Raw genomic sequence first — 26,588 nt, 5'->3', positions numbered from 1 at the left:
CGCCTCCTTGATGTAGTCCTCCATGGCCTTCTCTTCCGGGATGGAAAGGGGATAGATCCTTCCTTTAGGCACTGGCTCACCCAGAAGCAGATCGATGGCACAATCCCATGGCCGGTGTGGAGGCAGCTTGGAGGCCCATTTGGGGCAGAACACGTCACTGAAGGGGGCATAACAGGGTGGAATGTTAAAAGATTGTTTTTCAACAGGGCTCTCGATGGATGTGGTACAGACGGGTAGAGGTTCTGGGGAGAGTTTGGCTGGAACAGGGAATCCAGTGAGACAGCCCTAGAAACAGGATTCGCCCCACTTCAGGACTTCACCCGTCTTTCACGAGATAACTGGGTTGTGCTGCTCCAACCACGGGCACCCTAGGATAATTTCAGCGGTGGATTCCTCCAGAACCAGCAGATGGATCTCCTCCTTATGAAGTAGCCCGGTTTGGAGGGTGATTGGGCCAACACTGTGATGAATACATCTTGCTGTGATGATGCACAGTAGAGGCAGAGATTCTGGGCCAGCCGTCTTTGCCATTCAGCAGCAGTGAGCAGCAGTGAGTCAACGAGCATGGGCTTACTAGCTGGTTCTGGGGAGCTGACGGTCTCTGGACGGCAGAGTGGAGAGTTGGAATATGCCGGGCCCTGGTGCTCTTCGAGGCACGACTGCATACGAGTGGCGAAGCGGATGGACAGTTGAATGAAGGGTTCGAGCCCGATGGGATCCTTGTATTCAGCGAGATGCAACCGCACTCGAGGTTCCAATCCCTGACGGTAGGTGGTCAGCAAGGCTTGCTCATTCCATCTGCTAGTGGCCGCAAGAGTCCTGAACTTAAGAGCATATTCATTGACTGACATTTTTCCTTGTTTTAAATTATAAAGCTCCTCACCAATAGAAGAATCCCATGCGGGTCTGCCAAAAACTTCTCGGAAATGGTCGATGAAGCTAGAATAAGACTGGATAACAGGATTATTTTGTGTCCAAATAGAATCGGCACACTGAAGCGCTTTACCTTGGAGTTGAGATATCAGGAAGGCCACTTTAGATCGTTCAGTGGGGTATAAGTGCGGTTGCATCTCCAGGACCAGGAGCAGGAATCCGCTGCAATCCTCCGCCAAACCAGAGAAGGGCGCTGGCTTGGCCATGGGACTGGCGTGCACAGCAGGTGAGGAAGTGTTGGTGTTGTCAGCGGAAGTGCTCGCAGGTGATGGGGATGCCAGAAGAGTAGTGAGTGTGCGACGCAAAGCGTCAACAAGGTCCTGGAATGGGTCCGTGAGGCTCATGCTTGTGCCGATCGGTCTTGGTCCAGTCTTCTGTTACGGTAAGCAAGGACAGGAGGCTGTAATTACAGGAGAACACGGTTTATTGAGGCACAAGCAGAGGAGCAGGTAGTGCACAGTGAGGTAATGGTGCTGGAGGTAGAGGTGATGATCGGTTGGAGAACACAAGACGCTGGAGGTAGTGGACACACACACGCACACGATGGAGACTTGGAGATACTGGAGATTGCTGGAGAGAGGTAAGATGGAAGATGGAAGAGACAAACAGCGGACAGACAGCATGAGGAATAGATTTGATATGATGTGATATAAACAGTGATATGTGAATAACATATTTCTTGGGTAACATCTGATAGTTTAGGGTGACTAATCCTAATAAACGATCAGATTATATCCCAACACTGAATGGTGCTTTGAAGAAACGTTCAATTCAGTTTGTTTACGGACAGTTTGGAGTTTAGGAGCTGGCTGCTGACAGCTGGTGCATGTGCTGTGCGGGACGAGGGACTGGCTGTTTGTTGACTAAACGGACAGGATCTATAGTGTGGGACATTCGTGTGCATCATGAGAGCTGCATCGGGACTGTGACAGCGCATGCGATCGGTGGGGACGCTGGTGTTGTGCAACACACATGTGGTGAGCTCATTCATTTTGCTCCACAGAGTGTTTTCGGCTACAACAAACTCAAACGTTGATTCAGGCCTGCAACGTGAACTGTGGTAGAGTCACACTTTATAGTTAAATAAGAGTTACACTGCCAATCTTCTTTTGATTGTTTACCAATTCATATTCTATGTTTATTATTTTATTTTATATTCAATAAAAGGCTTAGTGATTTGTTTAAATGTTGTTGCAGTTATTATTTAATTTCCATTTACTACTGTGGGTTTCTTTAGGAACACCAGCAACCTGATAAATCATTTGCCCTTATTAGAATAATAGACATTTGAGTTAAAATTAGAACTTAAAAGAACTCAGGTTAGCCTTCCCTCATAAGCTCACTAATGGGGGCACTACACAGTTTTGCGAAATATTGCTTTCTCAAATAGCCTGAAAAACCACTTCATGCAAGCGTACAATTTTTTTGCAATATATGGGAGATTTTGCAAAATGTACATGTTTCCATTGGGTGTATTTTCAATTTAAATTTGCGCAGTTTGAAGGGTAATGGAAACAGCTTAGTGAGGGGAAGTTCGGATCATTTTACTGACTCGGACCTTTGAGTCCCGTTCAGCAAAGTGAACTAATCTTTTATCTTCTGTCAGGAAAAAGGAAAAAAGTAATTAAAGATTAAAACATGAAAATTAAACCAGTAATTTTTTCATAAATTCTCTTGCGTGAGAATTTTCATACTCATTTTCTCTGCTTTTCAATTTTATGAGTCATTCTATTTAATAACTGACTAACAGTCATATATCAAAGAGTCATCCTTGTTCTGACAATCATGAGAATAAATGTAAGAGTAATGGACTATACTGCCATATACTGCTATACCTATACTGCAATTTAATTGAATATAATAAAGCACTATTACTGTATGTATCGGAGCTAATTTTGCCTTAAAATGTCTTATCTAATCTCTTTGTTGAACAGAGCTTAATTCCTTCAAATGTATGTAAAAGAAATTATTTTCTGCTTTGAATAAAATGCATAAATCATTGTGCTGCTCACTGCTCTCTTAATATAACAAGATTAACAAACAGGGTCATTAAAAAATATATAGACATACTTTGCTTATAGAATGTTTCTGATATCTCAATCTCTGAAAGAATGTTAATATATACAGCAATAAGTATAATTCAACATACACATTAAGAATAAAAAAATATATATATACAAATATAAATATAAATAAACATATAAATGATCAAACACAATAAATTTATTACTGTTGTCAATATCTTGGTGTATCCAGCATAGACAGTATCACACTCGTTTTAATAGGTTCTATTCTCTGGTATAGATATTAGTCTGAAAAATGACTTAAAAGGTTCAGAACAATTAAACTAAGATGTTAATTCACTAAAAGAGACCATTAAAATGAATAAGACTCAAAATCCTTTAATATCAAAAAGAGGACAATTATTCACACTTCAAATATGAGCTGTGGATGGGGTGGAGATGGAGATGTAGTATAAATATCCTGTCTGCTGTAGAGACAAACAACAGAACGAGCGACAAGCTGGTTAAAGCAGGACTAACTGTTCACTTGCTGCAGCACGTAAAGTTTTCGGTTCAGTTTCTCTTGAACAGACAAGGACAAAATCCATGTAAGTAATCATCTCAGACATTGTTTGAAACTTATTATTATTTTCTATTAGAAAACTGACATCTAGAATTCATAGGCTATTTTGTGGATCAACAGTTGGTTAAAAACAATTGTATTTGTATGATTGTATAGTTTATATAGTTAAAAATTTTGGCCTTATAATTTTGGGAACAGCCTAACGTTCACATGTTAGGATATGTTTTTGCTGTCTAGTAATTTCAGCTCAAAAATAAACTGGAGATCTGATTTCTAAGAACAAAGAGACCTTATTTATGAATTATTAATCATTTACTGACCAATTACAGATCACACTCATGTCTCTCAATTCTTTCTTTTATGCCCAGCATGCCTTTTGTATACAACCCATATAAAAACCTCTGCACCGTTGGCCGTTTCCCAGCCATGAGACTGCAGGAGTACGGCTACAGAAAAGCAGCATGCTACAGACCGGTTCACACCAACCCTTGCGTTAACTCATGCACTATCCCTTATCCTTACCCATATGTTAACCCTTGCACTACTCCATATGCTACTTCATATGCTACTCCATATGCTACTCCATTTGCTACTCTACATGCTACTCCATATGCTACTCCATATGCTACTCCATGTGCTACTCTACATGCTACTCCATATGCTACTCCATATGCTACTCCTTATGCTACTCCTTGTGCTACTTCATACGCCAATCCTTGCAGTTTTGTCACTCAATGCCATGATAATGAGAAAAGGGAAGTCGTCGTCAAGAAATATGCGGATGACTTCACAAGCACACAAGTCTGTGGAGCAGAGAGTAAGAGTCTTTGCATTTTCTTTATTTTTGTCCTGCAGTATATGATGGGAAATGTGTTATTCTTACTCATAATGAATGAGTAATGAACTCAATGAATGATTTGTTTAATAACTAATTACCTGTTTTCTGCTTTTATCTCTTCTCAGATGCTGTTCTCCGGGTGAGTAAAGTTGACCTTCTCAAATGCAGGACTGGACAGAATCGTCGTGAGCATCACACTCATTGTTTCCTTGATGATCATCTCATCGTCCGCAGAGGACAGTGTTTCAACATGTGGGTTGATCTTTGCCGTCCTTTCAATCCCAGTTGTGACAAGCTTCACCTGGAGCTCAAACTAGGTTAGTTTTTAAATGATCCATGACAATAGAGGATATACTGTATCTACATATGTAGAGGAGGAACATGTGAGGAGCTGAACCAGCACTTGTTTCAATCTCTTGTTTAACAGGTCATATCCCATCCATCCGGGACGGCACTTATGTGATTGTTCCAATTGTGGAAGAATTCAAGAGAGACTGCTGGGGGGCAAAGATCATCGAACGAAGCCAAAACCGAATCCAACTGTGTGTGCACTCTGTTCCGACTGCTTGCGTTGGACGATACCAGCTCAGTGTCGTGACACACTGTCAAGGAGGCAGATTCACTTTACCCTATGTTCCTGAAAATGATATTTACATGCTGTTCAACCCCTGGTGTAAAGGTACGTGTTTCATGACACTTTAACATAAACATGAACCTGAATATATATTTAAAGTCCAATGTTTTCTTTATCAGATGACTGTGTGTACCTGAGTGATGAGGCGGAGAGAGCTGAGTATGTGCTGAATGACATGGGCAGAATCTACTATGGAACTAAGCAGCAGATTGGCTGCAAAACATGGAACTTTGGTCAAGTAAGAGCCAAACTTTCATTAATATAACACAAAAGTTCAACAGTATCTACATGTTTATGATATGTCAGAGACAGAGGCACCACTATGGTTTCTGTTTTTTCCTAACCTTCCCATACCTGAGATATAATTCCACAGAACAAGTGCACAGGATAGCATGAAGGGGTTGTTTCACAATATCTAATTTTCTTTCTCTCTGATCTGTGATTCTTAGTTTGAGAAGGGAATCTTGTCTGCGTGTATGTTTGTTTTGGAGAAGAGCTGTACACCTTGCTCAGGGTGGGGAAGCCCCATTAACATTTCCAGAGTGGTTTCTGACATGGTGAGTCTTCATTTCCTTATAAACACCCTGATTTCATTTGGAAAGCCTAACACAATGGTCAGATTTGTTCTCTTTTTAATGCAGTATTTCTATAATATTTTCAGTTGTCTCTCCATAACAGGTTATTGCCAGCAAAAACTGTGGTGTGCTGGTGGGTAACTGGTCACACCACTATGGAGATGGAATCGCTCCTACATCCTGGTGCAGCAGCAGTGCCATCCTGAAACAGTACTACCAATGTGGAGGAATACCAGTCAGATATGGACAGAGCTTGGCCTTTGCTGGAGTCACCAACACACGTAAGAGTTCCTATAGAGTGAAAAAGAAGAAAAAGTTTTGAGAAAGTGATTGTAGATGTAATTAACTTATATTCTTCTCTTTCTTGTAGTGTTGAGGTGTTTGGGTATTCCTGCTCGTCCAGTTTCAAACTTCTGTTCTGCTCATGACACTGATGTTTATTTGACAACTGATGTCTACTTGGATGAGGAATTTCAGCTGATCGATCACATGAACCATGATCCAATCTGGTAAGTATCATTACCATTTATAATGTCACCAAGAGTTCCTCTGAATGTCCATGAAGTGTTTCTATTTCTTTCTTCTTCTCTTCCATGTAGGAACTACCATGTGTGGAATGAGGCCTGGATGACTCGGTCAGATCTGCCATCTGGTTTCGGAGGTTGGCAGGTGATTGATTCCACTCCTCAGCTGACCGGCCAGGGCTTCTTTCGCTGCGGCCCCACCTCTGTTGCTGCGATCCGCAGCGGGCAGGTCTTCCTGAAGCATGATGTGCCCTTCCTTTTTGCAGAAGTGCGTTATTTCCTTTAATTTACCATTGCATACAATTTACATACAGCAATCATAATGACATATGACATGATTCCTGTTGTGTCTCTAGGTGAACAATGATAAGGTTTACTGGCAGCGGAGATGTGATGGGACCTTTGGTGTTGTTCATATTGAGAAAGATGTAGTAGGTAACTGCATCAGTACCAAGGCTATCGGCTCAGATCAACGTGTAGACATCACACACCTCTACAAACACCCATTTGGTAAAAACCACATGCATTTCACTTAAAACTCTGCTTCAGCCCTCAACACTTTGAACCATGGTGCTTATGAAAATGATGAAGTTTGGTGTCCCTCTGTGATTAATCCCTCTCTAAAAATTCCTTCAATTTTCAATGATCAGGTTCTTCTGAGAAGACCACTGCTTTGGAAATGGCCCTTCGTCATGGCTTGAGAAGATGCACATACCCACTGCCCTGTGCTGAGGATGTTGTCTGTGAAGTCAGCCTGAAAGAGGATGGCCTATGTGTGGGCAAGGACGCCGTGGTTTACATCAATCTAAAAAAACAAATGCAGCTCACCTCGTAGCGTCACCCTCTACAGACAGGCTGCAGCCACGTACTACACCGGAGTGAGGAAGACCTTCCTGAAGAGAGACCAGACATGCATCGAGCTCAAGGCCTCTGAATGTGAGAAATCATAAAGATTTAAATGATAAAGTTGAATGTGAGAAATTATAAAGAGTTGCAATAGATGAGACCACAAAGTTGGTATAATGCAGCTTCTGGGTAAAGAGACTTGTAATGGAAGCATGAGTATTCATTCAGTGTTTGTCATTTTTTCTATAATAGGCAGACCTCTGGAATGGTCCCTGAGTTATGATGAGTATAAGGAACACCTGGTTGATCACACCTCACTGATGCTCAACCTCTTTGGACACGTGGCTCAGACGAAGCAGGTTCTGGCCACCCAGTACAACTTCAGACTGCGCACACCAGATCTTGTTATCGCTGTGGGTTCAAAATTACAGTTCAACTGCTTAATCTTTTTATCGGTTAAATTATTTAGTGCTAAATTGTGTCTTGTATGTGGTTCTTCTCAGCCTGTATCTGATGCTGTCTTGGGTCAAGAAGTGCCAGTCAAAATCACTTTCCAGAATCCACTGCCTTGTGTCCTTAAGAACTCTGTATTCCGCTTTGCGGGCCTTGGGCAGCATGCCAGAGTTGTGAACTATGGGTAAAATTATATTACTTGCTCAATAAAATAATGAACTATTTTTGCATTATTCTATTTAAGTTTTTAAATAATTATATAAATTATGATTGCTGAACATAATGGTAAACTCAGTATCTGTTGCTAAAGTGTTACTTAATCAAAAACAAATTTACAATTATGTTTTCTTTCTTTTTTTCTTTCTTTCACAGTGACATTGCAGGGCATTCCACAGTGTGCCTGACAGAGAAGTTTATTCCCATGTGTCACGGCCCACAGAAACTTCTGGCATCATTCGACTGTCCTCAGCTCACTCAGGTGCATGGATTCTCCAACATTGTTGTCAAACAGCACTGTTAAACCAATCAAATAACCGAAACAGAAGAAACGTCATGGCTCCATTGAATAGAAAGTGCTCTGAATTGAATTGATTTGCAGTGTTAGATAACAGCTGTTAGTTTCTCTTAACTTACAAGTTGTAAACCTTAAACTTCTCACAATGCATTTAATCATGATGTAGTACAATTGCACTAATGCTTTATGCAAGACAATGTCATCTTTTCATCTTTTCTGATTTTTTAGTAGTCTTTTGGAAATTGCCATTCATGAGTATGAAAGCTTATAAATGTAATTCTAAATAGTCATTAACCAGTTTTTCCTCATTTAAAAACTCAAGTAATTGTATCATGGTGTTGGTTACTCTGTCCTGTGTAGCTTCAGCTTCAAATAAAATATAAAAAAAATCCAGCATACTAAACTGTGTCAGTTTGTGATATAGAGAGGGATCTATTAAATGAGGCTTTATTCCTCTTGTCATTTAAAATAGTAATACATTCTTGTCTTTTATACTTTCCGTAACATAGAATTTATGTATATTTTATATACACATTTATCAAAACCTTTGCAGACTGCTTGTTTCTAAAACCTCAGACCATTAATAAAGACCAGTGGTTGCCAGCCTGTCGATCGCAAAATCTTTATTACTGTCCCATTTGCTGCCGGCAATAACAGAAAAATAAGTACAAAAAAATATAATTTTTTCCCATTTTTGTATTGTATTTTTTGTACTTATTTTACTTGTTATTTTGTGGAGTAACTGGGATGGTGATAAAGAAAAATACACCATGCCTTAGTCTGTAAACAGGTAATTTTAAAAGAGGCCAGAGATGCTAAAGATGAAAAAAATTAGCAGGCACTGTTTACTATTGGTGAAATATATATATAAAAAAGACTTAAATACTGAATTTGGGGTGAGGGGTTATATGGATGCATGAGCGTAGAATACATGGGGGATATGGGGGATGTGTCCTCCCCACTTTTTATAAAACATAAATTCGTCCCCCACACTTTTTTTCAGGCAAGTCTGTTCACATAGAGGTTTTCAGGGGCCAGTGTGAAAAAAAAATCTATATTTAAATTCAAAGAGAAAAGATATTCTATGCATGATCTGGCATTTTATTCATATCCAAAATGATGAGATTACAGACCGCTAAATACTCTCATGCAGTTTATATTTCATTCATACTAGAAGCCAGAGGGCGCTTTTGAGCAGAAAGTCCAAAACGAATTCATAGAAGCAATAACTGTCCCAGCGCCTTGTTATTGGCGACAGCTTATGCCAAGTTCTCGCGTTATTTCCTTATCACTTCTCACGTGTTTTGTGAAATGTAGTTTGCAGAGTTGTCTGTGATTCTTCCTATTGTGAAGTCATGCAATGTGAAACCCCCTGTCGCCGATCCATAGAGCAATGTGAACACAGCAGCAACTGAATGCTACCCCAGATAGTGAGGCAGTGGCAAAATATCAGTGCTGGTATTGCTAGATCTCAGTGCTGCGTTTGACACTGTCGATCATAACATACTACTAGAGAGACTGGAAAACTGGGTCAGGCTTTCTGGGATGGTACTCAAATGGTTCAGATCATACTTAGAAGGGAGATGCTATTATGTGAGTCTAGGAGAGCATAAGTCTAAGTGGACGTCCATGACATGCGGAGTCCCACAAGGCTCAATTCTTGCACCGCTCTTGTTTAGCCTGTATATGCTCCCACCAAGTCAAATAATGAGAAATAACCAAATTGCCTATCACAGATATGCTGATGATACACAGATTTACCTAGCCTTATCTCCAAATGACTACAGCCCTGTTGACTCCCTCTGCCAATGTATTGATGAAATTAATAGTTGGATGTGCCAGAACTTTCTTCAGTTAAACAAGGAAAAAACTAAAGTTATTGCATTTGGAAAAAAGATTAAGTTTTCAAGGTGAATGCATACCTTGACTCTAGGGTCAAACAACTAAAAATCATGTCAGAAATCTTGGTGTGATTCTGGAGACAGACCTTAGTTTCAGTAGTCATGTCAAAGCAGTAACTAAATAAGCATACTATCATCTAAAAAACATTGCAAAAATTAGATGTTTTGTTGCCAGTCAAGACTTGGAGAAACTTGTTCATGCCTTTATCACCAGCAGGGTGGACTATTGTAATGGTCTCCTCACTGGCCTTCCCAAAAAGACCATTAGACAGCTGCAGCTCATCCAGAATGCTGCTGCCTGGATTCTGACTAGAACCAGAAAATCTGAGCATATCACACCAGTCCTCAGGTCCTTACACTGGCTTCCAGTTACATTAAGGTTTGATTTTAAAGTACTTTTACTCGTTTATAAATCACTCAATGACCTAGGACCAAAATATATTGCAGATATGCTCACTGAATATAAACCTAACAGACCACTCAGATCATTAGGATCGAGTCAGTTAGAAATATCAAGGGTTCACACAAAACAAGGGGAGTCCGCCTTTAGTTACTATGCCACCCGCAGTTGGAATCAGCTTCCAGAAGAGATCAGATGTGCTAAAACATTAGTCACATTTAAATCTAGACTCAAAACTAATCTGTCATCTGTCTGTGCATTTATTGAATGAGTACTTTACGATGTCCGAACTGATAGCAGTTTTAAAATTGCTTGTATTATTTTTGTTATTTTTCTTCATGATCATTTTACTTTCTTTTATGTAAAGCATTTTGAATTACCATTGTGTACGAAATGTGCTTTATAAATAAACTTGTCTTGCCTTGCCTTGCCTTGCCTTGCCTAGTGTGAAAACATCGGTGATCCGACGAGTTTGAAAATCGTGCATTGTGAACTCGGCATTAGACCAGGCATTCAAACTAGTCAGATCACCATTGTTTTCACACTGTCTGACTATCTGGGGTAGCATTCAGTTGCTGCTGTGTTTCACATTGCACGATGGGTCGGCGACAGGGGGTTTCACATTGCATGACTTTACAATAGGAAGAATCGCCGACAACTCTGGGCTCTAAACTACATTTCACAACACACGTGAGAAGTGATAAGGAAATAACGCGAGAGTCCGCGTGCGTCAAACCAGAGTTCTCGAGCTGGAATTATTTAAAAAAATGATAGCCTGCAAATTGTCTGTGCATGGATTTCCAGCTACAAGGAGAAAAAGGAAAACAGATTATGTAGGAGGGTACGGTGCCCCTAAGGAGACATGGTCGGTTCACTTAGTTTTGTCGTGGCCACGACATAACTCGTGGGATCGTTATAATATGTCGTGGCCACGAGATATTAATTTGAGGGAATGACATATTAACTCTTGGGAATGTGATATTATGTCGTGGCCACGAGATCATTTTGTCGACATGACGGATGTCGTGGCCTTGAGATGCTATGTTGAGGGAACGACATATTTTTCTCGTGGTCACGAGTTTAATGCATAAACAAACCTGCATGACCATAGAAATCTGGGATTATTAAAAATAGATATTTTATTTACTTTATTAACATTAAACATTTAATTTAATATTTGAATATTATTTTTATTATTATTACATTAACTTATTAGGGCTATATTTTTATATATATAAAAAAAAAAATTCCCCTTTCAATTTGTGTATTGCGTTACCTAGTTAACATTTTGTATAATTATGTTAGTATTTGCTAGCCTGCCATATATTTTGTAAATAAACCCCTGAAAATTATGCCAATAAAGTTTTGACTTTATGATTGTATTTATGCCCATGTGCAGGGCATGACTTAGGGGGGTGGGGGCACCTAGGCTTGAGGTTATGTTTTGGGCCCTATACCTACTGTACACTACAAATGCCCTAAAAATGGATCATTATGGAGTAACACAAGATACACAAACATATGTTTTGAGGTTCATAAATAGTACAGTTAATATGCAACATGTCTAGGCTATAGTCAGAGTTTAAATGTAATATTAAATATTCATTATAATATAATAAACAGGATGTGTTCTCTCAGTTGAGAGATCAAAACCCTGAAATAACGCTGAGCAAAAAGTAAAAAAAAAAAAAAAAAAAAGGAAAAGAAAAAAAAAGCCAGAGATGTTGTCTTGTTAGTATTATAAAAGTTATTGTCATATCTGTGTCCTTTTATGTCAAGTTCTTATTTAATCAATAAATTCAATCAAATGAAAAGACATGCTGGCTATTAAAAATCAAATGAATTCACTATCCACAAAATTCATAGATGGATTGTGCATAAATGTTAAGTTTAAATTAGGGCTGGTAAACAATTTAATTTTTTTAATCTAATTAATTACATGATGTGGCGATTAATTAACTGAAATAATCACACATCAAATTTTGAGAAATTACTCCCAAAAGATCATTCAATGTCATTGTTGTGTAAAGCATCAAACAGAAATTACAAAAAGTAGGTTCAGAAAGAAATATTTTGTTTGATAAAATTTATTACATATACTCTTTTGGACCATGTAAGTAAATGATGACAGAATTGTCATTTTTGGTTGGGTGAACTATAACTTTAATAATTTATTTTCTTAATCTTTTTATTATTACTATGAAAATATGAAATTATTTCTTTAATAAAATGATACTCCTAATAATAAACTAAAACTGCCAGTAGGTGGTGGTAAATGTCTTAATGATTAAGTCATTGAGTCATTTATTCATTCATTTGATTCGTTCAAATGGCTGATTCATTAAGGAGTAAAGTAAATGCTTCTTTAAGAATGGTTCATTGAATCATTAGGCTTGTTTGACTTGAAGTGGGTCATCACCATCAGATCGATCGGTGTGTGACATCAAAGTACCACAAGAGCTTTAGAGACCACATGGCTCCTCGTGCTTTTGAATCGCTCTCGCAGTACTTTGATGTCATGCACCGATCAGTCTGTGCAGCGCCACTTCAAATCCAACATGCCTATGGCCAGTGGTTCAATGCCCCAAATGGTTCACCCAATTCGTTCAAAACGTGGATTTAGAAATGAAATGGCACTGTGTGTTGATCGGAGATGAACAGTTCTGCTTTGTCTTTATATTTCGGTTGGGAAAAAATTGAGCAAACAGACAACATTGTGTCTAAAATAACACAATATTAACTTCTTACTGAACTGTTGTATAAGATGAACATCACATTTGCACTCGTTTGATATTGCACTAAGCCTACTGCTCGTGTGATATTGCTTAAAGGGGTCATATGATGCGATTTCAAATTTTCCTTTCTCTTTGGAGTGTTACAAGCTCTTGGTGAATAAAGAAGGTCTGTGAAGTTACAAAGACTAAAGTCTCAAATCAAAAGAGATATTCTTTATAAAAGTTAACACTTGTCCACGCCCCCCTGCAACAGCTCGTTCTAACACATCCCCTCATCTCTACGTCAGTATGTGGGAAGATTTGCATAACACCGCCCAGATGTTCACGCAAAGAAAGAAGGCGTACCTTTTATTCTCATTGTAGTATTGTTGTTGCCGCCGCCGCCATGTCGTATTGATGCTGTGTGGGGATTAACCTTATGACAAGTGTTACGGTCACCTGCTTGTAATATAGACACCGGACCTCCGGTATGCGACATCCGTTTCTTTTATTGGTTATGTCATCTGTTATGGAAGACAAATGTTGTCTGTGCGTGACCATCCGGCGACGCGTGTTCTCAGGGTGAAAGGCAAATCTTGTCTGTGCATGACCATCCGGTGACAGGTGAACTTAGGGTGAAAGATTTTATGGTCCATCACGGTGTGGGGTTTCCCCATCAGCAACGGCTTTGGATTGCATTCGCTTAGTTAAATACGGGCCTCTCAAATTTCTGTGGAAATCAGAAAAGAGCTGTCAAAAATACATAGACATGGACTTCTTATACTCACCTGAAACCCCTGAAAAGGAATGGGACGAGGAGATGATGGTCAGGCTGACTTTGGCCCCGGGAAAGCCATACAACAGTAATTTGTGCTTGGCAAGGTTTCTCAGTGAAATACGGACAGCGTGCAAGAAAAATTAACCAAGAACAAGATAATGTGTGCTCATATCATAATACGAGTCTACGTACCCTCAAATATAATCTGCTGACTGTATAAATCATTTCACAGCGATATACCTAAAGGTTTTAAATAAAAATCCTAATAATTAAATGGAGATAAAACAATCAATAAAGAAACTGTATAAATCGTTTCACAGCGATATAATAAATGTTTTAAATAAAACTCCTAATAATTAAATGGAAATAAAACAATCAATAAAGAAAATGTATAATAAAGGTTTTAAATAAAAATCCTAATAATTAAATTTTCAATAAAGAAACAGAATAAAAGTTTCCTTTTAGCACTAGATTAATATTGTACAATTGAATCCTCTAAAACAGACCCCTATCTTTCACCCCTATCTTGGGCTCTCTCTGTCTCTGTGTGTGCGCGTCTTAGACCCATAGACTCCTGTCATTTTTGTGAGAGTCAATTTGCATCTCTTTACACTATACCTTTGTGTTCAAAAATCTGAGGATTCCATACGACGTGACCATTTGGCATTTTCCCAGAATCTGTGTCGGTTATTCATCAGTATTATGGTCTCTCCTATAAATCCTCTCACACACTGTGGACACATCTGTGGACCACGCGCTCAGGTATCCTGTTGCATTTATGTCTCTTTTCACCCCTCTCTTGTGACCTATCTGTCTCTCTCACACGCACGTGTACACATTCAATCATCCCCAAGCCTTATTTTCTTCTTTTAAATGAAAATAAATAAATTATGCGATCTCACATGATATAAAACAAACCAAAACTTTTACACTAGTTTTAATCATCACTAAAAATATAAAAGTTGTACATTTTACCAGGATCAGACAGGTTGAACGATATGGGCTACATGTTTTCATTGACATCATTGACATGTTTTAATTCAGACTTGCCATAGGCACAATTCAATTACATTCATATTAATTGTCGCAACACATTTTCTACATTTTCTTTTTCAAAACCTGTATAATTATTCATTTTTACTGTACACATACCACCACACAATACATATATATCAGTGTAATATCCATGCCACTATACAAATTTGTATTCTGATAAATCATAAACAATCATAAACAAGCACACATACACATAAAAATATATCAAGTTAAAAAGAGACTTATCTCTATTTTAAATAATATGAAAATAAATAAATAAAATATATAATTATATATGACAGCATGCTACTAAAGAAAAAGTATTCACCATTCACCATTCAAGTTTTCACCATTTAAGTTTATTGAACTTATAAAACACATCGTAGTAACAAACATGTTACTAAAGCAAAGCAAATAATTTATTATACATTTTAATCATGTGTTCAACATTTATTTATGTTTATTAAACTAATAAAACACATTTTAAACACATTTAAATTTTAGTTTTTCACTAACCACGCATAAACGCTGCTTTCTCAAAAACACAAATATGTACATTCATGCTGTTTACATATTTTTGTAGCCCAGTTCGTGCTGAATTCAGTATATTCAGACTTTAGCCATTAATAAGTTTTAAGATACTGAAAAAACACAAATGTCAGGGCATGTCAAAACATCTCCAGTGCCCCAAAACCCACACAGACTCCTGGGGGTTAAAGAATATGGAAATAAATAAAATATATACTTGTATATGACATCATGTCACTATCATGTTACTAAAGCAAATCATTCATTTTTAAAAAGTATTCAACATTTAAGTTTATTGATCTAATAAAACAAACTATTCTCTTCTTTTAAAGAAGATAGAAGCAAATAAAATTGTAATTATATATAACATGCTGTATAATATAAACATTTATTATAGTTTTATGTCACAATAAATATGGCTTACGTGGATGTCCATTCTATGAATGAAATGTTTCCAATAAAATAAAATGCATTTAGTTTAATTTGAAATATAAACAAAACTCACAGATCGTCCCAGGGTTAAACACCATTGTGAAATGAATGTTTCAGACCCACTCAGAGGAGGGTGGAGTTACAGGTCAGAAGATCTGAAATGTAGTCTGTTAACCCTTTTCCAGAGTCAACGTCTTCATTAAAAAAAGAAAAAAAAAATCTGTATTATTACTATTAAAGCACAATCTTAAGTGTTCAAATAAGATCTTTCAAAATTAAAAGATTGTTTAGATGAAATCTTAAATGTTTTCAATTAAATGTTTTTCTTATTTGTTTTCAAATTTAACCTAAATTATGATTTTTATTTAACATTACCTGTTCAAATCTTACTTTATCATTTCAAAGGAAACTTGTACTTAGTTTATTTTATTTCAAATCATTTTACCGCTTAAAAGGCTAAATAAGAAAAGTGACCATATCTCAGCGTTTTCCTAGTGTCCTGTAAGGTTTCCGTACTCAGAATCTGACATCCTGATCTATTTCTTCACTTATTGTTCTATATCAGACTTTTCTGAACCGTCCTTTATCAGCGAGATAAATATCATATACATATGTATTATTGGTTATCCACTGAAAATATATGTAGAAAGTTACAATATGTGATGTATCCGCTTTGTATGCTGTTTTCTGAAGAGAAATTGTATGACTTTTGTAGGCACTAACCCCTGTAAAGTTCCCATTCATTGAAAATGTTTGTCAACTACAGACACGTGAAAAGACTTTCCAAAAACGTCCATGTCACCATGACATGCATTCTTTGGATACTTGCTGAGTCATAAACCTTGCTTGAATGAAAGAACACATCCTTTATGAGGGACTTCTGGGTCACAGGGGCCTCTGAGAACATTTAATTGCACTTAAAAAGCACATATCAAGCTAAATTAAAAAGTGCACACCACACTCCTGATGTCATGAAGTAGAAAATACCTACACCATTAAAACCTATATACAATATGTTACGTTTTAAGATGGACTATGTTTCATGTATATGGCTCTAGTTTTCTTATTTTTACAAAGATTCAATTCATTCCTAGTAAATATGAGGCCAAAACATGATATTACAAAAGTTTCATATTGACAAATGTGGTTGTTACATAGTTTTATAATCCAAAATAATCCAAACAGATCCACACACACACACACACACACACACACACACACACACACACACACACACACACACACAATGATGTCATTCCACAAGGTCAGCAGTCCATAATTTCCCCAAAATCAAGTATTGCAATGTACATTTTTATAACACTTTCTGATTTTAAAGCATAAACTTGCATTATCATTATTATTATTATTATTATTATTATTATTATTATTATTATTATTATGTACTCACATAGATATAGAATAAACCTTATTGTCCATGCTTTCCCTCTATACAGACCCCAAACCTGTTCTATGGGGGCAAAGTTGTAATTTCCTAGTTACCCGGAAAGTGTATTTAGCGTCATTTAAGAAAAGGGTCATAATGTATATACAGAAAAACCTCCTCTCGATCTACTGTGACTGTCATTTTACTAAATCAGATGATCAGGATTGCGGATGACGCTGTACACATTTTGTTTGTTGGACTTTATACGACTGTAGGTGAGGCCTTCTCTCTAAGATCGGCCAGCATTCAGCATTTATAGAAATAAATGAAAATTAAGAATTTTTCTCCTTGAGAGCATTTGACTAAGTCGGTATTTATTTTTTGGACAATTGTCCATTTTCATATTCATACAATGAACCGTCAACACGAAAGGTAAATTTTGCTGTTTTACACATACAACTATTACAACTGTAACATATCTAGCCTTTCTCTAAAAGCTACATATTCAGTAAAGTTTGAGGTTGTAAACCCTCTTGAAAAGGCAACAGACACAAAATATGAAGGAATTTTATAATAAACAAAATCCCTATGTAACTGAAGAACCCAAAACACTAAAAAAATTATTATATGAATACAGAAAAACCACTCGTGATCATTTGGGTATATTTTTGTAAATGTTGTTTTACCGTTTTTCTTGCACCGTTTTATCTAGAGCTCTTGTTCAGATAGCTGATGACAATGTTCTCATTTTATTTGTCATACTCATTTCTTTCAAAATTCCCGCTAGACATTAAAGCCTAGGACCGCGTGTACTACTTCCCATAGGTCATAATTATAATCATCTAGCAAGTGCTACATTTCTTCTGTTTTGTCCACTTTTGACAGATTTGCTAGAGGGTTTACATCGACTTGTAATGCGATCACAATAAAAAACCATAACATTATAATACACCCACACTTTGAAAAGGTTATAGACATAGTCGTTTATACAGGAAATATATTTTCACAACAGAAATATGTATCGGTATAACAAATACCTGATACTGAATCTCTCTTTTTTCTAAACTATTATGAAAGTTTTTAATGTCGATTTGATTGCCTGCCCCACTACCTGATGTCGCTATACTTTTTTCATCGTTTGTTTTTAGATGAAGACTTTTCTCAGATTTTGGTCAAACATGCGGTGAGTGTTCGCTGGAAAAACGAGAACAAACACAGTATACGAGAATTAAATGAAAGTTGAGAGAGTGTTTAAACCGAGATTGTACTTTTAGAGCATTTTCTGGTCTGTCTACAAAGCGGGCGCGAGACACAAGGTCTCAATATTACTATTTTCTCTGTTACATGTACATCTATTTCAAATAGAATGCATAAAGTTACACATTACAAGTTGAAGATGGTGTGGAAACACTATTCTCTTCGTACTCGTCTCTAAACATGACTTTAATAAATCAGTTGTTTTTTAAGCGAAAGCAATGACTCAGTCCGTTTTATTCAGTCATTGTGATTTAGGCCTCAGCCTTTTAGTTTTGTTTCAGGAAACAGGTACGACTGTAAGTACACATTGTCATGTCTGACTGTTCATCTTTAAGTAAACATGAGACCAGCAGTTTTTAACTACTCTTAATTGTATGTAAACGTACAAATCTTTATAGCGACAATAAGAACAATATCGCCTAACAACACAAACACAAATGATTGTTCTATGCCTTTTACACACCAGGCTCATTCAGTATAATTATACCTAAAATTGCTAGATATCTTGACTTTATCCTCATGTTTAACGGTGCTGTTGAGCAAGGCCTCGTCACAACGTTGTGGGATATAAACCGCAAAGTTTTTATAGGGTTACACTGGGAAACAATTTTATATGTTACCATTACTTTGCTAGTTCTTTCTGTTTGATTTTGTTTCCCATCTCATGGTAATTGTTAGTTCGTTGTTTCCCCGATTTTGTTTTCATGTTAGATATGTTAGAGGACAATATTTCTGTTAATTTGCTTAATAAAAAAAAAAAATTTACCCCGTTACCAAGATCGTTTCTTAATTTTTTTTTCCATCTACACTCGTACATTCTATTAGGCCTACTTGTTTTCTTTATATTAAATTGATAAAAAAAAAATCTTGCTATGTGTACTGCGTTAGACTGTCACAACACTTAGTCCTCAACACTTCCTCACTTGTCGACGATTTATCAAAAGCTGTCAGCGAGTGAAAAATCTGGCTAAAATCGTGCAGTGTGAACTCAGTATAAGCTGTTCGCCAATCACAAGGCACTGGGACAGCTATTGCTTCTATGCATTCGTTTTGAACTTTCTGCTCGAGAGCGCCCTCTGGCTTCTAGTGTGATTGAAATGTAAACTGCATGAGAGTATTTAGCACTCTGTAATCTCACCGTTTTGGATATGAATAAAATGCCAGGTCATACATAGAATATCTTTTCTCTTTGAATTTACGTTTTATTAAAAGTGGGGAGGACACGTCCCCCATATCTCCCATGTATTACATGCTATTGCATCCATATAATCCCTCACCCCAAATTCAGTATTTAAGGTTTTTTGCTATATTTCGCCAATAGTAAACAGTGCCTGCTAAAGTTTTTCATCTTTAGCATCTCTGGTCTCTTTTAAAATGACCTGTTTACAGACTAAGGCATGGTGTATTTTTCTTTATCACTGTCCCAGTAGTTCCCCAAAATAACAAATCAAATTAGTAAAAAAAAAAAAATTAATAAAAAATAAAGTAATAAAGATCGCGTTCGACAGGTTGGCGACCACTGGTCTATATTAATGTTCTGAGGTTTTAGAAACAAGCAGTCTGCAAAAGTTTGGATAAATGTGTATATAAAATTCTATGTTATGGAAAGTATATAAGACAAGAACGTATTACTAATTTTAAATGACAAGAGGAATAAAGCCTCATTTTAATAGATCTCTCTCAATAACACAAACAGAAACAGTTTAGTATGCTGGATTTTTTATTTAATTTTTTTTTATTATTTGAAGCTGAAGCTACACAGGACAGAGTAACCAACGCCATGATACAATTACTTGAGTTTTCAAATGAGGAAAAACTGGTTAATGACTATTCAGAATTACATTTATAAGCTTTCAAACTCATAAATGTCAATTTCTAAAAGACTACTAAAAAATCTGAAAAATGAAAAGACAACATTGTCTTGCATAAAGCATTAGTGCAATTGTCCTACATCATGATTAAATGAATTTTGAGAAGTTTAAGGTTTACAACTTGTAAGTTAAGAGAAACTAACAGCTGTTATCTAACACTGCAAAACAATTCAGTGTGAGCACTTTCTATTCAATGGAGCCATGACGTTTCTTCTGTTTCGGTTATTTGATTGGTTTAACAGTGCTGTTTGACAACAATGTTGGAGAATCCATGCACCTGAGTGAGCTGAGGACAGTCGAATGATGCCAGAAGTTTCTGTGGGCCGTGACAAATGGGAATAAACTTCTCTGTCAGGCACACTGTGGAATGCCCTGCAATGTCACTGTGAAAGAAAGAAAGATGATTTTATACTACTATATATATTTTATTTTTATTTTTTTTTTTTTTTTTTTTATTAAATAATAACACAACTGTTTAGCAACAGATATTGAGTTTACCATTATGTTCAGCAATCATCATTTACATAATTAATTGAAAATTAAATAGAATGATGCAAAAATATTTCATTATTTTATTGAGCAATTAAATTAATTTTACCCATAGTTGACAACTCTGGCATGCTGCCCAAGTCCCACGAAGCGGAATACAGAGTTCTTCAGGACACAAGGCAGTGGATTCTGGAAAGTGATTTTGACTGGCACTTCTTGACCCAAGACAGCATCAGATACAGGCTGAGAAGAACCAGATAACAGGCACAATTTAGCACTAAATAATTTCAACCAATCGAAAGATTAAACAGTTAAGCTCTGACTTTAAACTCACAGCGATAACAAGATCTGGTGTGCGCAGTCTGAAGTTGTACTGGGTGGCCAGAACCTGCTTCGTCTGAGCCACGTGTCCAAAGAGGTTGAGCATCAGTGAGGTGTGATCCACCAGGTGTTCCTTATACTCGTCATAACTCAGGGACCATTCCAGAGGTCTGCCTATTATGGAAAAAATGACAAACACTGAATGAATACTCCTGTTTTCATTACAAGTCTCTTTACCCATAAGCTGCATTATGCCAACTGGGTGGTCGCTATTGCAACTCTTTATCATTTCTCACATTCAGCTTTATCATTTAAATCTTTATGATTTCTCACATTCAGAGGCCTTGAGCTCGATGCATCTCTGGTCTCTCTTCAGGAAGGTCTTCCTGACTCCGGTGTAGTATGTGGCTGCAGCCTGGCTGTAGAGGGTGACGCTACGAGGTGAGCTGCATTTGTTTTTTAGATTGATGTAAACCACGGCGTCCTTGCCCACACATAGGCCATCCTCTTTCAGGCTGACTTCACAGACAACATCCTCAGCACAGGGCAGTGGGTATGTGCATCTTCTCAAGCCATGACGAAGGGCCATTTCCAAAGCAGTGCTCTTCTCAGAAGAACCTGATCAATAAAAGATAGAATAATATGCCCATATGGCTGAATTGCAGGAGAGACACCAAACTTCATAATTTCCATAAGCACCATGGTTCAAAGTGTTGAGAGCTAAAGCAGATGTTTTAAGAAAAATGCATGTGGGTTTTACCAAATGGGTGTTTGTAGAGGTGTGTGATGTCTACACGTTGATCTGAGCCGATAGCCTTGGTACTGATGCAGTGACCTACTACATCTTTCTCAATATGGACAACACCAAAGGTCCCATCACATCTCCTCTGCCAGTAAACCTTATCATTGTTCACCTAGAGCCACAACAGGAATCATGAATCATATGTCATTATAATTTCTGTATGTAAATTGTATGCAATGGTAATTTAAAGGAGATAACGCACTTCAGCGAAAAGGAAGGGCACATCATGCTTCAGGAAGACCTGCCCGCTGCGGATCGCAGCAACAGATGTGGGGCCGCAGCGAAAGAAGCCCTGGCCGGTCAGCTGAGGAGTGGAATCAATCACCTGCCAACCTCCGAAACCAGATGGTAGATCTGACCGACTCATCCAGGCCTCATTCCACACATGGTAGTTCCTACATGGAAGAGAAGAAGAAAGAACTAGAAACACTTCATGGAAATTCAGAGGAACTCTTGGTGACATTATAAATGGTAATGATACTTACCAGATTGGATCACGGTTCATGTGATCGATCAGCTGAAATTCCTCATCCAAGTAGACATCAGTTGTCAAATAAACATCAGTGTCATGAGCAGAACAGAAGTTTGAAACTGGACGAGCAGGAATACCCAAACACCTCAACACTACAAGAAAGAGAAGAAGAATATAAGTTAATTACATCTACAATCACTTTCTCAAAACTTTTTCTTCTTGTCCACTCTGTAGGATAGGGTGACCAAACGTGCCATTTTCCCAGGACATGTCCTGGCCAGGATTTCTATATTGCCTATAATATCCACGTTTTGGCTTTGTTTGCGCTGCACAGACCAATTGTTGTATGACAAATTACAGAGAGAGCAGACGGCTTCTTGCGCTTTTGAATTGCTCTAACGGTACTTTGATGTCTTACACCAATCGGTATGCTCAGTGCTACTTCAAGTCGAACACTAATATGTGCACGTATTTGCATCGCTTTGACTGTTCTCTGCAGATCCCACCTTCTCACACACCATGATTGGTCGATTATGTACAATGTCTGCATGTTATTGATCAAACGATCATTACCTTCATTAAGTATGAAAACAGGAAACCAAAGCCAAAACCTGGATATTTTAGGCAATATGGAAATCCTGACCAGGAGGTCTCCTGGAAAATGGCACGTTTGGTCACCCTACTGTAGGAACTCTTACATGTGTTGGTGACTCCAGCGAAGGCCAAGCTCTGTCCATATCTGACTGATATTCCTCCACATTTGTAGTACTGTTTCAGGATGGCACTGCTGCTGCACCAGGATGTAGGAGCAATTCCATCTCCATAGTAGTGTGACCAGTTACCCACCAGCACACCATAGTTTTTGTTAGCAATAACCTGTTAAGGGAGACAACTGAAAATATTATAGAAATACTGCATTAAAAAGAGTCTGACCATTGTGGTAGGCTTTCCAAATGAAATCAGGGTGTTTATAAGAAGGAAATGAAGAATCACCATGTCAGAAACCACTCTGGAAATGTTGATGGGGCTTCCCCAACCTGAGCAAGGTGTACAGCTCTTCTCCAACACAAACATACACGCAGACAAGATTCCCTTCTCATACTAAGAATCAGACAGAAGAGTAAAGAAATTATAGACTGTGAAAAATCTGTCATGTTGTATTGTGCATAAAAATTCTGTAGAATTATATCTCAGATGGGATTAGAAATGGGATGTGAAAAAAATTTCCAGCAGCTACCCCAATAGGTTCCACCATATTTAATTTGCACCTTTGTTACTTATAGGCAGGGGTGAACATAAGTTTTTCAGCCTGGTTCTCATAAGAGCACCTTGAGATTTGGTTTGGTCCTTACAATGCACATAGTGTGACCCATTAAATAAAACCTATAAAAAAAATGAAACTAATAATAGTGATAATACTGAACTTTATTTATTTATTTATTTATTTATTTTTTAATAAAACAATAAACAAAAAATTAAGTGTGATAATACTATTATATTGTATATAGGTCTGAACTTAATTACGCAGCACATTTTTTATTTTGGTCGCACATGCGCACCTGCTTATAAGAACACTTACTAGAAAAATAACAATTTTGTCATTTCTAACATTTTCTTTGTGACGCACAACTCCCACTGAAGTCAGTGGATTCACAGCATCTCTCTAACATACACACGAGTTAACTGTAGACACTTTTGTAATATATTAGTGAGAGTTTGGCTCTTACTTGACCAAAGTTCCATGTTTTGCAGCCAATCTGCTGCTTAGTTCCATAGTAGATTCTGCCCATGTCATTCAGCACATACTCAGCTCTCTCCGCCTCATCACTCAGGTACACACAGTCATCTGATAATGAAAACATTGGACTTTAAATATATATTCAGGTTCATGTTTATGTTAAAGTATAATCAAATACATACCTTTACACCAGGGGTTGAACAGCATGTAAATGTCATTTTCAGGAGCATAAGGTAAAGTGAATCTGCCTCCTTGACAGTGTGTCACGACACTGAGTTGGTATCGTCCAACGCAAGCAGTCGGAACAGAGTGCACACACAGTTGGATTCGGTTTTGGCTTCGTTCAATGATCTTTGCCCCCCAGCAGTCTCTCTTGAATTCTTCCACAATTGGAACGATCACATAAGTGCCGTCCCGGATGGATGGGATATGACCTGTTAAACAAGAGATTTCAGTGATGGTAGAAATGCTGGTTCAGCTCCTCACATGTTCCTCCTCTACATATGTAGATACAGTATATCCTCTATTGTCATGAGCCATATCGAAACTAACCTAGTTTGAGCTCCAGGTGAAGCTTGTCACAACTGGGATTGAAAGGACGGCACAGATCAACCCACATGTTGAAACACTGTCCTCTCCGGACGATGAGATGATCATCAAGGAAACGATGTGTGTGATGCTCCTGACGATTCAGTCCAGTCCTGCATTTGAGAAGGTCGACTTTACTCACCCGGAGAACAGCATCTGAGAAGACAGAAAAGCAGAAAACAGGTAATAAGTTATCAAACAAATAATTAATTGAGCTATTATGAGTGAGAATAACACATTTCCCATCATACACTGCAGGACAAAGATAAAGAAAACGCGAAGACTCTTACTCTCTACTCCACAGACTTGCGTGCTTGTGCAGTCATCCGCATATTTCTTGACGACGACTTCCCTTTTCTCATAATCATGGTAATGAGTGTCAAAACTGCAAGGATTAACGTATGAAGTAGCACAAGGAGTAGCATATGGAGAAGCATATGGAGTACCATGTAGAGTAGCATATGGAGTAGCATATGGAGTAGCATACTGAGTTGCATACTGAGTTGCATACTGAGTTGCATACTGAGTAGCATATGGAGTAGCATACTGAGTTGCATATTGAGTAGCATATGGAGTAGCATATGGAGTAGCACATGGAGTAGTGCAAGGGTTAACGTGTGGGTACGCATAAGGGATAGTGCATGAGTCAATGCAAGCGTTAACATATGGGTAAGGATAAGGGATAGTGCATGAGTTAACGCAAGGGTTGGTGTGAACCGGTCTGTAGCATGCTGCTGTTCTGTAGCCGTCTTCCTGCAGTCTAATGGCTGGGAAACGGCCAACGGTGCAGAGGTTTTTGTATGGGTTGTATACAAAAGGCATGCTGGGCAAAAAAAGAAAGAAATGAGAAACATGAGTGTGATCTGTAATTGGTCAGTAGATGGTTAATAATTCATAAATAAGGTATCTTTGTTCTTAGAAATCAGATCTCCAGTTTATTTTTAAGGCTGTTCCCAAAATTATCAGGCCAAAATTTTTTACTATGTAAACTATACAATCATTTTTAACCAACTCTTGATCCACAGAACAGCCTATGAATTCTAGATGTCAGCTCTCTAATAGCAATTAATAATTTAATAAAGTTTAAAACCAATGTCTGAGATGATTACTTACATGGATTTTGTCCTTGTCTGTTCAAGAGAAACTGAACCGAAAACTTGACGTGCTGCAAGTGAACAGTTAGTCCTGCTTTAACCAGCTTGTCACTCGTTCTGTTGTTTGTCTCTACAGCAGACAGGATATTTATACTACATCTCCATCTCCACCCCATCCACAGCTCATACAGGAAGTGTGAATAATTGTCATCTTTTAGATATTAAAGGATTTTGAGTCTTATTCATTTTAATGGTCTCTTTTAGAGAATTAATGGGACAAGTTTACATCTTAGTGGAATTGTTCTTAACCTTCAAAGTCATTTTAGACTAACATCTATACCAGAGAACAGAACCCATTAAAATCAGTGTGATACTGTCTATGCTGGATACGCCAAGATATTTACAACAGTAATAAAACTTGAATATATATATATATATATATATATATATATATATATATATATATATATATATATATATATATATATATATATATATTCTTAATTTGTATGTTGAATTATACTTATTGCTGTATATATTAACATTCTCTCAGAGATTAAGATCAGAAACATTCTATAAGCAAAGTATGTCTATATATTTCTTAATGACCATTTGTTAATCTTGTTATATTAAGAGAGCAGTGAGCAGCACAATGAATTGTGCAGAAAAAAAAAAAAAAAATATATATATATATATATATATAATATATATATATATATATATATATATATATATATATATATTACATACACTTGAAGGAATTAATCTCTGTTCAACAAAGAGATTAGATAAGAAATGTTAAGGCAAAATTAGCTCTGATACATACAGTAATAGTGCATTATTATATTCAATTAAATTGCAGTATAGTTAAGAGTCCATTA

The 26,588-nt window shown here is 37.4% G+C and overlaps 1 protein-coding gene and 1 pseudogene across 2 annotated transcripts; one reads left to right on the top strand and one right to left on the bottom strand.

The window, feature by feature from the left end:
* Positions 1–3,429: 3,429 nt before the first annotated feature.
* LOC109052279 lies at positions 3,430–7,909 on the top strand (annotated as a pseudogene).
* A 12,135-nt stretch (positions 7,910–20,044) lies between these two features.
* Positions 20,045–25,921, bottom strand: LOC109057753 (protein-glutamine gamma-glutamyltransferase K-like). 2 transcript variants are annotated; one of them, XM_042713645.1, is made up of 14 exons: positions 25,727–25,921; positions 24,904–25,436; positions 24,578–24,769; positions 24,208–24,459; positions 24,015–24,133; positions 23,281–23,388; positions 22,986–23,163; positions 22,301–22,439; positions 22,018–22,210; positions 21,774–21,927; positions 21,347–21,631; positions 21,027–21,187; positions 20,802–20,935; positions 20,045–20,586 (listed from the first exon to the last, which is right to left on the bottom strand). In XM_042713645.1, exons 2-14 carry the CDS (start codon positions 25,433–25,435, stop codon positions 20,439–20,441), a joined length of 2,595 nt encoding a protein of 864 aa, XP_042569579.1. In that variant the 5' UTR covers position 25,436; positions 25,727–25,921; the 3' UTR covers positions 20,045–20,438. The 2 variants fall into 2 exon arrangements, with proteins under 2 accessions (XP_042569579.1, XP_042569580.1); XM_042713646.1 differs by lacking the exon at positions 25,727–25,921 and having other exon boundaries at positions 24,904–25,535.
* Between the last annotated feature and the right edge of the window lie 667 nt (positions 25,922–26,588).

The sequence above is a fragment of the Cyprinus carpio genome, chromosome A23 (assembly GCF_018340385.1).
Source record: "Cyprinus carpio isolate SPL01 chromosome A23, ASM1834038v1, whole genome shotgun sequence".
NCBI lineage: Eukaryota > Metazoa > Chordata > Actinopteri > Cypriniformes > Cyprinidae > Cyprinus > Cyprinus carpio.
The sequence above is the reverse complement of the archived record's forward strand: the minus strand, read 5'-3'. Positions and strand labels throughout refer to the sequence as shown.

Bases quoted from the DNA above. Each gene is read 5' to 3' on its own strand.
- LOC109057753 (XM_042713645.1), bottom strand. From the start codon at position 25,435: ATGCCTTTTGTATACAACCCATACAAAAACCTCTGCACCGTTGGCCGT. The intron at 24,460-24,577 runs GTTAGTTTCGAT...CTTGTTTAACAG, and splicing joins TCACCTGGAGCTCAAACTAG to GTCATATCCCATCCATCCGG. The intron at 22,211-22,300 runs GTAAGTATCATT...TCTTCCATGTAG, and splicing joins ATGAACCGTGATCCAATCTG to GAACTACCATGTGTGGAATG.